General features: G+C 37.8%; 1 protein-coding gene across 7 annotated transcripts in view; it reads right to left on the reverse strand.

Annotated features, from left to right (window-relative positions):
• Window positions 1-15,938, reverse strand: part of Chi (LIM domain-binding protein 2 Chi) — a 140,593-nt gene that overhangs the window by 292 nt on the left and 124,363 nt on the right. For 6 of the 7 annotated variants that reach the window (XM_070314453.1, XM_070314454.1, XM_070314456.1 and 3 more), the window contains 6 exons: window positions 3,782-3,884; window positions 2,605-2,777; window positions 1,773-1,976; window positions 1,472-1,604; window positions 520-644; window positions 170-412 (listed from right to left, as the gene is read on the reverse strand). In XM_070314453.1, coding sequence (XP_070170554.1) covers window positions 170-412; window positions 520-644; window positions 1,472-1,604; window positions 1,773-1,976; window positions 2,605-2,777; window positions 3,782-3,884 — 981 coding nt within the window. The remainder of the gene's footprint in view (window positions 1-169; window positions 413-519; window positions 645-1,471; window positions 1,605-1,772; window positions 1,977-2,604; window positions 2,778-3,781; window positions 3,885-15,938) is intronic. The other variant, XM_070314451.1, reaches the window with a different exon arrangement.

The following is a 15,938-nucleotide window of genomic DNA, read 5'->3' on the forward strand; positions in this document are numbered from 1 at the left end:
ACGTTAAAAGCACGTGTTGCGCTTTAAATAATATATTTAGTAGTGGAGTCAATATATGTATATTTCGCTTAAATTTATTTTCCTTTAATTTTTTGATAACCGAGCGTTAGTATCGATCTTTCAACGGTCTTGCTAAATATTCTGTATAAATGAATATAGTACACGTTACCTGGCTACCAGGACCACCTTGTGGAGGACCAGGACCACGATCTGGCGGCCAGGAATTGCCAGGTGTCGGTTCCGAATGGAATTGATGGGGATGTGGCGGTGGCCCGCCTGCCGCGTCGTGACTATGAGGATCCAAATTATTCGCGGCATCATATTGCGTGTTCTCCAGCCTCGTTATTAATCGTTCATCCTCATCTCCAAACTCGCCACCCATCAAAGATGGCTCACCCACGACCATCACATCCTGGATCGAAGTAAAGGAATATCTCTAGCTAATATCTGCTTTTTAAAACATTGATCTGCTTTTTAAAGCATGATCAATGATCGAGAAAACTAATTGAGAAGACTTACCTGCGAGGCTAGAGAAAAATTTGGCCCTGGCGAACGCTTTTTGCTGGGGGCGGGTGGCGCGTTGTTACCCGGTCCCGATGTACTGCCCTTTCGCTTTCTTCTTTTGCTAGCTGGCCGCTGGGATTCTGGAAAAATAGATTCATCGTGAGCACGACGCTGCGCGCACTCGATCGCCACGCTTGGCCACGTGTGTAGCTACACACTGATAAACTTAAGAGCACTACCCAGCTGTGGACCTTTCTCATCATCAAAGGTCTCTGACACGCAGAAGCATAAGCATGCATCGATAGACGAACAAATACTAGACATATGTCAGGTCTATTTCTTTCACGCGCTACTAAATATTTTGCACTCTCAAGCGATCTTTATAGAAAAACATGCTTGGCATGATAATACATAGTGTCGTAGCTGCTTGGTTCCACGATTTTATCAATTTTAAAAAATATATCAAAAAGAAAATGATAAGTACATTCGAATTGTATAATATTACAAGTAAAATAGGAAATGTGATGCACGTGTAAGCGCTATAAAGGGCGCTAACCGCAGTACGCAATGTCAAGCAATCAAAATAATTGAATCATTAATATCTGTATTTGCAAAATAAAAAGTAAATTGACATTTAAATTTAACAGTAATGCTTAATTCGATCATAATTTAAATAATCATTAGATATGATTATCAACAAAGCAAAGCAACGTATTAGCAACCCTAATAATCATCAATGAGGGAGTGAATTTAATCGTTGGATTCCTTGCAAAATCGGCAAATCTCACGTTCGACGAGAAGAAAATCGGTAGAACCAAGAATCGCGACAAAGTGGCAAAGAAAACCGACGACAACAGTACGTCGTTCCGCGAATGACAAAGACCGATCTCGTTGTCTATCAGGTCGATCAGATGGTCGTTCGGCTTCACTGGCTGGTGCTTCTCATGTAAAGCAACTGTTCGTCTACCTCTCTTACCCGGCGGGGCAACTATCCTCTGCCATTTCTGGAACAAGGTTGTCTTCAAGCAATCGCGAGGTGACAATGCATATGCCTTGTGCCTCGACATCAGTTCCTGCATCGGCTCCAGAATCACGCATAACTGTAACAGAATCGCTATATGTACTCAATTCAACCATAATGAAAAGTCGCTGTCTTTAACTTTGAGAAAATGTGGATAAAATTTTTCTATACTTTTAAGCCAAATTGGTACTCTGGATACATTAATTTAATATATACTTAAGAAACTTGCATTACAAAAGATACATACTCTAAGGTAATTGAGGGTGAAGTTCGACATGCCCTGCCTGGTGATGTTTTTGCTGATTTGCTCGAGCATCGTCGGGTCCTGCTGCATACTGACAACAGATCTCGGCACCAGTTCTCGATGCGTTCTCACCGACATGTGCCACGACTTTATCCTCATGAGGTCGTCGAAAGTGAACTCCAATATTAACCTACCCTCTGTTAACACCTAAAATCAGAAATTCGAATAACAATATCTACCTCGTCTTACTATTTCGAGAATATTCGATTTCGCGTGTCACTTTCAAAGAAAGAAAAGAAGAGAGTTCGTAGAATTCGAGCTAGGAAACGGTTTTGCGGAAATCCAATTAAACTTTAATCTCTTTTATCTCTATATTTCTCTTTCCTTAAAATAAGAGAGAACGATTAATTTTTCTAATTATGCCAAATTAAAACATGATGCATATTCTTATAACGATCTACTATATATCTCTGTTAGAAATATATATTACATTTGTAGAAAGAATGGGTAGAAGAGAAATAGATTGAGAGAATAAGGATAACATTTGGATTCAAAACTTGTGAAAAATGGAACGACGAGATACTCGATATATGTATTTTCGTAGGAATATGTCGAATGCCGGGACCGAGACTGTTCCATATCGGCAACCTTGTTAATATGATATTCGTCTCGGTCAGAAATACAAATACATTTCTTAGGTATATACAAATATAGTTTTTGTATCTCAATATTCCAAGAAAAAATTTGAATTTAACGTCCGCTAAATTTAGATTCTCCCTACACAGTATAATAAATTTTTTTTATTAGGTAAATTCTGCTGCAGGACTATTCGTACCTTAGTGTACATCGGTTTCCCATATTGCGTGACCATTGTGCACTGATCACAGTCCAGGGTTATACTGGTGTTATGAAACGACTCCTTCTGATTCTTCAAAGTGTAGTAAAGTTCTATAACACCGCCATCGAATATCGAGCGGAAGTACCTAGGTATTAACGTCCTTCCTATCGCTGAAAGGATAAAAGTAGAATCAATTAGAAATAAATACAAGAAACGCGTTGCGAGAGAAAGACGCAATTATTAAGATGGACAGCTCTATCTTGTCGTTAAATCGATCGAGATACGTTGTTCCGTGTTACATACAAAATCTCCTCCCTCGACAAATACGGCGCGTAGATATATGCATCCTCGTGAAAAGTTGCCGCGAAATATTTATAACGCAAATAAAAACAAAATTAAATTCCAAATCTTGACTTTGCAATATATCGCGAAAAACGGACAAAGATGAATGGTATAGATAAGACGCAAGGAGTAATATATATATATAAATGTGTAAATCGTTATGTAACAATGGTGAGGAAGAAAATTTCTGCTTCTCTCTTTAATTGCAAAATAATGCATCTCGCGTTACCACATCTCGTCTTACGACGAACTTGTCATTTATATCCGGGCGACAACGACATGCATCCGCAAGATATGTAATCACGTTATCGCCGTATATTATCGCGACGTTATCGCGGTGTGTGTGTGTGTGAACTGACGTTAAAATCCACCAACTGTAAAATTGCCGCACGGTGGCATGTCATTATTTAGAATACAGACGGTACCGTACGAGCTTGTCAACGATTAAGCATCAATAACAATGGATCACGATATCGTCAAGGTATATACAATAGAATTATCTGTTACAGAAATCGACTAACTATCTATTAATGTAGATAACGAAAGTAGATATCGGAGAAACTTTATTTCAGAATGTCACCTTGCTTCTCAAAAAGATGGTTTTGCTCACAGTTCAATCTTTTTTCCGCGCGTACTTCTATCAATTTTATAAATTAGAAATGTCTTACTTTTACTGTATCGTTTCTTTGATTAATTGGATATAAATATCACGAAAGAAAAAATGTTTTTTCATCGATTTTATCATGAATTTCCAAAAGTTTCTTCGATTCGAATATCACCTCCAAGTATCGACGAAACATGCAAATCTGCTCAAGTAATCAATAATACTCACAGTATCTCTTCGGTCCGTCTTCCAAGCAGACGTGAAGGGTAAGGGTGGCGTCCTCCTCGAAAAACTCGTTCGCGAAGGCCTCCCACCAAAGGTTGTCACTTTCCTGAATAGAACGGAGAGAAAAACAAAGGATTAGCTTGCGTGATATCCTGTAAAATTTTGTTCTCGGCGTATATATTGTCGCATCGATAATTATTATTGCGTCGATTTATTTTGGAAACAATCGGGAGTGGCGAACGAAAGAGTTAGCTAGAGAACAGAAATACAGCGAGATGAAAAGGAGAAAAGAGAATAAGAGATGGTGACACCTCCCTTTCCTCCTCCTCCCAAAGATACGAAGGGCACAGAAAAGGCCGAGGAGAGGAGAAAGAGAGAGAGAGAGAGAGAGAGAGGCTGTACCTCGGCGCTGAATAACGCATGACTGTCTGGCTTGAAATTATAGCATTCCGTTCCCTCTCAGTCGTAGGAACTACCCCTTAGCCCTGCTGTTCACCACGCTTTCATTCAATTATGCATCTCCACCTCCACTCTTCTCATAGCGCCCTTCCCAAGTCCACCTATCCCCGCGGGCGCTCCTCTTATTATTATTTTCCCACATGCAGTTCGGTCGCCCGTCGCCTTTTCTCGCGCGCGAAAAATCGCTGTCGTCGATGATTTCTATAACGACTCGAGGAGCAGACATCTCGCATATCGCTCAGCCAAGATTCTTCGTTTGCGAATCTTAGTAACGCATTAAATCCTTTGAACGCATAATTTTTATCTGATACATTTGGTATAAATTTATTATAGAATAATAAGAATTTTCTATATTCATTGTGTAAAATACAATCTGAAAATAATTAAATAGAATTATTAAAATAATATATTTCTATACACAAATAAATTCTTCCGCAATATTATTTTACAAGATAATTTGCAATAAATATGCAATAAACTGAAATGCGTTATTGTTTCATTTTTTTGATAAAATATTATATACTAAAAAAAGAGCTTATAAAAAACTAGATAATTAAAATGCTTCACTATCCAAAGATAGTTTGACATATTGTTACGTTATAGTTTCATAATTATTTTAGTAGAATTACGTTTACCTTATTATTTTTCTCTCTCTTTTACACTTTTACTGCGTTTATTTTTATATGTATATAGCATAAAAATCAATAAATATTAAAAACTCAAAATTTTACAAAAAATTGTAATACGTATATATAATTAAATTAAATAAGTTAAAAGATTGAAGGAGCAGTGTATTATACGAACAACAAAAAAGTTCTCAAATGAAACCACATTCAATATGGTATACGAACTGCATTCCGAAATACCAATACACTTCGATGAATTGTTTTCTGAGCACATTTACTTTCGTGACAAAACGCTCATTGTCGGAACAACAATTATCACGTTTGCCAGTGTAATTTATTATGCGTTTCCACCACTGCGCTTGTCCATAGATATCTTTTAATTTTGTACGTCGTTAAATAAATTCAACTTTAACGTAATAGCAGAAACGACTTATATGTGATATCGATGCGTTTAAAGCAAAGAATTAAATAGATGCGAATAATGGTTTTTCTCGTGCGTAGAAAGACACGCTTCTGATCAAGCTATCCGACCGAGAAATAAATATAAGACGTGAATCGAGTTGCAAGAATGAGATATCGTTCGCCAAGCCGGTACGAGTATACTACTCGTGTCAAATCCGCATAGACAATCGGTTTCCGGTGCGGGCATCGACACTGCAATCGCGAAGATTTATTTCGGACGTAAGCTGCACCGTGCCAAATCAAGCAAACTGTTACCACTCCCGCGCAAATTGATATTTCTGGCAAGCACGCCTCGGCCCGGACGGAGGAATCTCGAGATAGAGTAGAAGGCGAAACAGTGACACGATAAGTGTAACTGAACGAGCAAGAAGACGTTGCTCGACAAATAGACGATATTTAATAATGTGAAGTCGAGAGAGGAAATATTTCTCTCGATTGCTACAAGTTCGGAAAATCATTCGAGTGACGCAATGAGAAATCAGCATTTGCGCAATATGTAATACGTGTTTTGTCATACGTCTAATGTAAATGACATGTGTTTCGATATATGTTTAATACGTGGTAATCTGTTTCGTCATACACGTGTATGACATATATGTAATGTATGTTTAGATAAAGTGGCAATGAGTTTAATTTTCGAATTATATTCGCGTAAATTTAAATTTTAAATGTATTTTAACGTAAAAACTTCATTTATGCTATATTAATATTTTTTCCAACATTCATATTACATATTAATATGACGATACATATTGTATATTCAAAAACGCGTACAATGATTACTTTCATCACAAAGAAACTTAATGAAAACGTAAAATAGCAAGCTTCGTAATCACATTTAATCAGTGTTTTCTTGTTTTATGTTAATCTTATCAGCGAATAAAAATCGAATTTCCCTTGAATTAACTTCAAACTTGTCCCGATTGAAAAATCGAACAAGAGTCACACATGAGTTACTTAATCAATGATATTCAGTTAATTTCACATTTTTAAAAATTGAATATAATAAAAATTTAACATTTATCATACATATTTTATTGAAGTAATTCATTTCTCTTTAATCATTCAATATTTCGAGCGACATGATAAGCATCCAATAATATTCTTAATCTTTCTACATAGCAGCAATATGTTTCCCCCCCCCCCCCCCCCAAATATATTACATTATCGAATATTCGCAGATTGATAGTCAAAAGAACAGAGTGAAATGTACTAGAAAAAATAAAATTTATATTCGTCAAGATTTCTGGCATGTTCCTACAAATATTCAAAAAATTCTCTAATATTTAATATTTTATAGCAAGTTATAATTTTTATATTTTATTAACTTTTACTGTGTCTTTTATATATTATTATTTGATTAATATATTCTGCGAATATGTATGAAGAACGTCATATTTGATAATCGTGCAATTTCTTATTATAAGAATAATATTTATTAATATATCGATTGACAGATATATAATCACTATTGTAAAATTCCTTTCATGACATGATGACTAGGTGTTTTTAATTTACGCTGATGTTAAAAATGTTTTATTTGCTCTAACATATTGTATATCCTGCATTTTCAATGTAAAAATATAATAAACTTTAATAGCGTCTCGCTGTCATTCGCGTTTCTTATTTATTTATTTAAATAAGCTGTAAAATAAATGAGTAAATAATATTTTTGCACACTAAATTTTAATTTTATAGATTAAAATTAAAATAAAATTTAGCGATGTCTTTCTAACTTACGTGTTCCTTAGATATCGGTTAACGAATAGAATTCATGAGTGAATAATGTATCTTGGAAATAATACCGTGTTTGCAATTCTATCCGTATTTTGGCTATTCTATTCCATTCTACATATTCGATCCGATAATTCTCTCGCCTTGAACAAAACCATCCCTCCGACAGTACGCAAGAAATTCGCATTCGCATCGTCCTCGCTGCGGGTTGTCGAAATTCAATATTATTCCAGTAAAATAAAAATTGATTCTCTCCGCCATAAACTATGTATATGTCGCGTGAATGACAAGGAAATAACAAAAAGCGACATTCATATATACGTATATACTTTCCATTCGCCCAAGTTAATAACAGTGAAAATTGCGATGGTCGTGGTGCAATGTAATACGAAAAGTATAGGACTCGAACTCTACAGTGAGAAAAATCCTCGACACAAAAAGGTACTGCAATACACGTTTTTAATATTAAGAGCATTATTACCAAATTGCATAAATTTTGACGCGTCGCACTTTGCATTTAATATGTGCAATCTCTTCTAATTTATTTGCAGAAGATTGGAGATTTTAGAGAGAAAGAGGACGAGAGTGATTATATATGCAACGCCTTTATATTATCATTAAAATGAACTCCGATATTATAGCACACTACGGCATCTATAATATCGCGTTCAAAGCGACCGACAAAGATCTCAGTAGGCGACGAGTAAGGTGAAAGGGGGCGCGGACGCGAATCGCGGCGTGATTTTCACCGCGCATTTTTTTTCGCGTCCGTATTAGCGGCGGAGTTAAATGTAATTTGTCCAGAGCCGAAAAGAGCGCAGGGAAAAAGGAAAAAGGCGTAAGTCATCCGATCGTGTTGAATCGCCCCGGACGCGCGTCGTAATAACCGGGTGGCGGCGCGACGCCGCGTTTCGACCCGGCTTGGCCGCCGAAAAAATGTCCGGCATCGAGTCGTCCCGAATTCCAGTCCGATTCCGACATACCGGACGAGCGACGAGAAAGAATCCGATGTAATTCCACCGTGTTACCAGGTAGCACGGCATTGCGTTACCCCCAGTACGCGACGACGACGACGACGACGACGACGGTGACGACGGCGACGGCGACGGCGGCAGCGGCCGCGGCGTCTCGACGTCGACGCCGTATTTTAAACCCGCCGCCGGCGCTCGCGACGAATAAATTTCTTTTCATCGATTCAGCCGCGTCGACCGTTCTCGAGACTGCCCGCGACCGATGCGTTCTTTGCCCCCCTCTGTCCCCGAGTGACTCCCAAAATTCTCGCCCTTGTCCCCGAATTCTCGGTTGTACAACACTCCCATTTGATGCTAAATACGCGGTTATGGTCATTGCTGTTTTATTTGGATTCTCGTCTTATATCGATACCGAAACTCTCATATTCATGTCAGATCGATAGAACTTAAAATCAGACAGATTGTATTTACAATTAGCGCTAAATGCGCGGAGAGAAGAATCTCGAGATCTTGTCTTTTGCAAAAAGCCGCTAGTTCTCATTATAATTTTTCTCCGAGAATTGAAACTAGTTGTTATAATTCAGATCGATTTAAGTTTGAATCCTATTATATCTGAAAAAAGTGTTGTATGTTAATTAGATGTAAAGTGTGTGTTATACAAAAATTATTAATTAATTTACAGAATTATAAAAAGAAGAAAAAAAAATGCAAAACTATATATGTTCGATTTAATTTAGCCAAAACTATTATTTCGTGTATGATTTTTTGTATATTGCCCCGTTTACCGCGTTTCGGCGAATAAATGCCGAGAATATTGTCACGTGTTGGCAATATCCGAACACGACGGAATTATATCAACTCGAAATCCTAATTTTTTCATTCCATTCCTTGCGAACTCGATCGGTGAAATCCGTCCCTTTTTCATCCTATCCGTCCATTCTTCACTTTTGTGATTTTTCGCGCGTCCCGACTGGCAGCGCGGACTATACGCCGGGGTTGCCGTCAGTTCTTCGTCGGGACTGTACCACCCTACTGTTGTTAGGGGGGTGTGGGGAGACTAGGGGTGGTATATGATCGTGTATATACGCCGCCGCAAAAGTATTGTCGGCGCGCTCCACCTCTCGATTTTCTCGCGAAAATCCTTTTCGTACGGAAATCCGTGGGCTAAGTGGCCGCGCGCTATATCGAAAATTCGGAAAAATTCCCCGCCACACGACCATCATTTTTGAGAAATTTCGAACATGCGGTTCGCCCGTAGATATATTTGGTAGGATTTCTCTCTGGCGCGACGAGCCCGGACAAAACTCTTCCGGCCGATCGGAGTATATACGGCCAGGGGCGGCGGCGCGAGGGACGAACGTGAAGGGGGAGGAAGAGAACGAGGGGATGGGGGGTACAATATGGGTTATCGAGGGGGCCCCACCCCCAGGGGAGAGCAGGGGCCCTCATTTTATTACCCAGACTCCCATGACGGTTCTCAACCTTGGCCGAACTTGATCCTCTCGCGCGGTAGCTCGCACGTTTCATCACGCACGAAACTTTTGCGTAAACACATATACGAGCGAGACCGCCGCTCTGTACTCATCCGCGGTATCGCTAGATCCAGAAGGTATCGAACTGTGTATACGTTTACATCCCTCGGACGTAAGTGTGCCAACTCGCGAACGGAACAACCGCGAAAATATTTGCTTCTATTTTTATCCCACGCGAGAATACAGTAGCGTGAGCGAGCGGGTGCGATGTGACGGATATGCGCGATGGAAAATGTGAAAAGTGTTCGATAACCGTGTAACGGAGGCTTTTGCATTCGATAACGTCATCTCGCGCAACGACGTCATCGCGCCGACACTCGCCGCGCGCTCCTGACTCGCTCGCTCCCTCGGGATCTCAAGTTTCCTCGCGGAAAAAACCAATTTTTCGCAGAAATTCCCCATTTCTATAGAACATTTCGCCATCTTATATAATATGTAATGCATTAAAATATTAATAGTGCTTATTAGTTTGTACGGTTATACAAAATGTTCCAGCTGTACTGAAGAATATTTTAGAATCGAGATTATTTGGTGAATTTTCTTAAAAGAAAATCTTTAGGTAAAATTGGTAGGAACGTTTGCCCTAATTCAAACTTGAAGCTGCAAGGAGAGAAGTGAACTATATACGTGAGTAATTTTAGGTCGATTTTACTTTCACAAATATTTGACATTTTTATTCGTCGAACAACTAATCTACAAATTAAAAATTAATATTTCTTCATCGATATTTTTATCGATAGAAGTCCAAAAAATCTATCAAAAAATCTGTCGATAAGAGATTTTTCGATAAAACTAAAACATTTCGAATATGCTGTTTACAACAGCGTCGCCCGTATCATCCATCTTTTGTATAAATGCATATTTTGATCGTACGAGTTTTCATTTTCAATCGTAAATACATGAAAATCCAAATTAATTTCTCTCCGTTCCCTCATTAAAAGTTACTCGTTCAAATGTAATTATTTTCACGTGATATTAACAAGCATGATTGCTTTAAAAGTTTTATACAAGTCAAGATATATTTATATACTATATATAAATAAAGAGACGAATTTCAAATATATAGAGAGAAACTGAGATCACGCACGTATGTACAAAATAAAAGGAAATTGATTCAAATCTCTTTTAATAAATCTTTTACTTTGTAAACCGTTGACAAGTCGCAATGCTATCCTCATTACATATTTTGCGCTATCTTATCGTAATTGTGAAATTATCGCGTCCGCATAACAAGATGCAAAAATTGCGGATAAAGAAACGGAGCAAAAAAAGAAGGCGAGTTAGCACAAAAGAAGGCGCGTATAGGAGGTATGTAGGAAACACACGAAGGGTAAATGAGGCGCCATCGGTCACAGTCAAAATGCTCCACGTCATAGTCGGGAGTGGATCTCTCTCGCGTACGTCAAAGTCCAATGATGGAAATTAATGCACTTTCTTTCGCTGAGTAACGAATACCACCAAAACGGAATGTCCGCGATCGCGTGAGAAAAAAATTTCTGCCATCCTTTTCTTTCTCTTTCTCTCTCTCTCTCTCTCTCTCTCCCTTTTTGATTTTAATTCACTTCGACGCGACGCGAAAAAAAATCAGTGATTAAACTATGTATGAAAATATTGTTCGGAAAAATCTTTACATGATAGAGAAGCACAATGGACAACACGACGTGTTTCAGAAGCTATTCCGCGTATCATGTTTCTTAGAAAATAATATAGAAAAATATTGCATATTCCGTTTTTATTTTGTTGCGTTTTCTTGAAATATTTACAAATCCATTTGAATAATTGATTTTATGTTTTTCATGAATATACTCTTTATCTCCACATCACGAGTTTCATATTTCAAGCTTGTATGCACTATGTAAAATATGTGAAAAAATATGTTTTTACCTTCAATTATTATATAATATATTTTTTTTTTTTCGTTTATATACGTTATATTTTATTAGTTTCTATCAATAATGAAGAATCTACGAATCTCCGTATAAAATACTTGGGGATATAACTGCGTCAGTATTTTCAGCGGGTGATGAGAAAAGTGTAATCGTCCAAACATCTTTATGATATCAATATGTGATATCGATATACCTACTGATACTTTGTCAGTCGAAAGATTTATTTGCTGTCTTTTTTTATCATCTCTATCTCATAATAAAATCGTACGAAAACCCACAGATTTCAGACATGTTAGATTAGTCACGGATACTGATCTTATTCTAGTTTAGAAATATAAATTATATATACGGGCACGAAGCTTTGTAATTTAAGACCTTAAGAATAAGGTTCTATGACCTGGAAACGGAAAGATGTATACTCAGATATAAGACGTTTGAAAAAAGTCACAGAACCTTGCAGATTGTTATCGCTCCAAGATGTCAATATATATCATAACAGATATATTGTAGTTAACAGTAACAGAGGCGTTAGTTCCGGCGGCAAAATTAATGACGATCGGAAACATACATAAATATCTCAGAACGCTTCATTAATTCAACGCGATATAAAAAAATGCACGACTGGACCGTATAATCGGCCTCAATAAACGTTATATAGAAGGTTACGTAGAGAAAATACATAATCGGCTCCTGAAAAATTCATTTTCGTATCGGCGGCGAACCAGTTAACAAACTTCTTCTTCTTCTTCTGATATCCTTAATTATTATAGTCTTCGATATGTATTAAAACTCGTTTAAACGTTCACATTGTAGACGGCGAGTCTCGTCTTTTGTCTCGCAACTATAGTCATCATCTCCGGTTTTTGTAACGCGTCTTCTCTTTACACGCAGAGTCCCTCGCTTTTTTTCATTTTTACCCACCGTTATACTCGCTCATATCATTCCCGCGACGAGATAATACGTTCCTGTCTTTTCTTTATTATCCTCCGTTCCCTTTTTTTTCCTTCGTATCACCCGCCATTTACTTTTATTTACATTTATCGCCTCGGTTTTACGCAAACTGGTCACTAACGTAACGCAACGCCAAGATCGTGACCAGGCCGGATAAACGTCTATCATTTTATCGCTTCACGGCCTGATTTACTGGGCGAATTAGCTGCCGCTAATTGATATTCTAAGCGAGAAGATCACTAATTTCAAAGTTGAACTGAAAACCCATTTCTATCGTATAATCGTAGAAAAGCATGACTAATTATTTACGATGCCGTTTGCAAATATTTCAAAAAATAGAATCGAAAAAAACGTAGCTGCTATTAGCTACGAGATACACGACGATAGCTCGCGTGTATGGTTCGTCGGGAAAGGCGGCACGTCGTGCCGCGAAGAAAAGAGAAGAGGCTGAGAAAGTATCCAACAAGAGAAAGCATCGTGAAGTTCCGTTCTGTTCCAGAACACGAACGCTCCAAGTCGTTTCTTTCTTTTCAGGCCTGACCATGGTGGGAAGTTCCCTTCGATCTCTGCCCTCTCTTCTATTAAGACTCTATCGGCTTCACATTGTTACACATTCTCTGCGTAATACTGGCTTCGAAGAAGCAAATGCGACGCCCGAAACGTTTACAGCGCGATCATCGAGCGACAAATATAAAGAGAGAGAAGAACTCGCTCTAGCACTCAAAAGTACGTTTGCCAGCCGCGCGAATCAATTTATTTAAAGATTCGGCAAACGGATCGACGTCTCTCAGCGTATCTGTTGCGGTTCGCGCTTCGTCTAAATTAATTTGAGCGATTTATGCCGGAAGTCTTGACTTTTGTCCATCGTGGATCTTGCTTTGACGCTTCTTCTTCTCTCCACGCTAATTTAAATTGTAAGCGAATGCTAAGAAATCAACATTTTAATGCATCTTTACATTTTAATACAACTTATATTCTGTTCTATACCCTAACTGCAGACATCATTTCGTCAAGATATTAATACAGATAATTATAAAATCTTTTATCACAAAATACTAATACATATCTATCTGCTTCTAATTCTTCGTGAAATAATTAATTCTTTCTCTCTTTCTCTCTTTATATCAATAATATTAGACTTACATATGAATATATAATAATTGGTTTAATGCATATTCATAAAATTCCCATTCGCTTTCGTATGTTCAGATATCGAAATTACTTGGTCCCAATTTCTCGAGAGACCTATTCTCTATTAAGACATTATGCGCATTCGGTTATTATCCCTATCTATTAAATCTCTTTTTCCTAAGATAAAATCGATGTAATATACATCTCGGGACCGGTTTTATCGTAGAGATAGTGTTTCCTATTGAACCCGAGTTCCATGGTGTGCTGTGCATACGAAGCTCCTCTAGTAATAAGTCATTATATCACTTTGAAGCTTCGTTCCACTCGCTTCTTCCTTCCGTGATTTTATTATTAGGTATTCTTGCTTCCGAGTCATACTTGGAAACTTCGTTCGCCGCGACTGATCCAGAAAGGATTCCATCCCGATCTTAATATAATCCAGCGAGTGAAAAACGCACGAAAATTGCTCGAGATTTTACTTTGCGAATAAATAGGAAATTTTGATTTAATTCATTCGATCGCGCGGTTCCGCAAGGTTTTTATTTCCGCATACAATAAACTTTATTCGTAACTAATATTATCACAACCCACACGATTCGCCTTGATTATTCCGCGTTTCACGCATCCGTCGCGTTAATTCCGATCCGAACCAGCGTCAACCACCGGCCATATCCGCCGCCCTTCATAGTAATGTGCCACATTCTATCCGATTGTACTATAAGCTTCTTTCAAGCTTAGATCCTGTCGATTCGAAGCAGCGCGTTTGGAAATCGATTTAGCTCTAACCGATACTGACGAATAGAAACGAAGAGAGAGAGAGAGAGAGAGAGAGAGAGAGAGAGAGAGAGAGAGAGAGGATAAAGAAGTCAGTTCCTCTTACATACTATCGCATTTGCTCGGAAAGATAGACTCATACACTTCGATTCAAATTTCATCGATCTCGTACACGTTCGCTTTCGTCCCGTAGATCGCGAATTCCTCAATTTTTTCTCGGATATGAATATTTCTATTGCATTTTATTACTATTTTGTGTCGTTTGTTGTGACGATGCTCTCCTTCTTTGCTTTAAATGCGACACGTTCTTAAATTTTTTAATTAAGATTCTCATCAATAACATTGAATGTATTATACGCGTTCAAATATCACAATAATTATGAAGATCTCTATTGAAAATTATTTTAAGAATATGATTTTCGACGAAAATTGAAGGTAGCGATGTCTTTTTTGGACGCGCAATGTACTTCGCAACTTCTCAGTATGTATTTAACTTTCTTGGCAAGTGAGCTTCAAATGAAATTTCCATCAAAGTAAAGTCGACTTGAGATTCACCAATACTTTGAAATTAGAACATCGAGACTCGCAAGTTTAAAATCCAGTTAGGTAAACGTGGCTTAACATTAGCTAAAATCAGCGATGACTTTGACTTTTTCTTCCTTCATTGCCTACATCATATGTAGGAATATTATAGAAAATTATGTATTTGGAAAGAAGCAGGCAATCGCGTTAAGTTAGGCTTATCTCAATTCTAATTGTTGCTCCGATTTCGTCCAAGTATCCGAGTCGATTGCGCGATCCCACTCACATCCGCCAGACTCCTAGATTAACGGAGACGCTTTCCTTTGTGCAAACTAATAGAGAAATAAATTTCTAGGCGCGTAATTCGCGACATTGAATCGTAAAAGCGATCGTTCCCTCTATTTCTGACTAGTCGCTATTTCTTCCTATATACATATGCCAACTCGGTCTTTTTTCTCGTTTTGTTCTCGACATCTTTCTCGTACTCGACTAAATCGCTCCCTCCCTTTTCCTTTCTGTCTCTCTCTCTTTGCTTTTCTCTTTCACTCCTCTTTGTCTAGGTAACTCCCATTATAGGTAGAACTACGCCAAACTTTAGTAACGGTACACTTAGCAGCTCTCCGACTCTCTCTCTTTCTCATTCACTCACTCACCCACTCTTTCTGCCGACCGCAGCGTAAAGATCTGCCACGAATAGTATTTCAACAATCGCTACTAATCCTCTTACGCATAGAAATTAATATTTCCTGTCTGCCGATCCGACTATCGCAGATAATATCTAAAAATAATTTATAGTTCTACGCAACCGTATGATTATAATAATATAATTTTATCTTCGTTATTAATATTATATCATGTAATATTTTATATATCATGTAATATTTATAATATATCAATTATCATTAATATATTGCGCATACAATGTAACACTGAGCTCAATATAGTCGGGTTAGAGTCAAGTGTTGAATCAGCATCGATTCGTTTCGTAAGCGATTCAAGGCGAATTGTCAATGATCCTTTGACTCGATGACATTTTGCGCGGCACCGATCGCTGCTTAAATTAAAATGCATGAGATTTTATTTGCGCATATTTCGCGATTTATTAATTA

Source organism: Polyergus mexicanus, unplaced genomic scaffold, assembly GCF_030449975.1.
Source record: "Polyergus mexicanus isolate NDT 795.1 unplaced genomic scaffold, iyPolMexi1.0 SCAF_27, whole genome shotgun sequence".
In the NCBI taxonomy this organism is placed as follows: domain Eukaryota; kingdom Metazoa; phylum Arthropoda; class Insecta; order Hymenoptera; family Formicidae; genus Polyergus; species Polyergus mexicanus.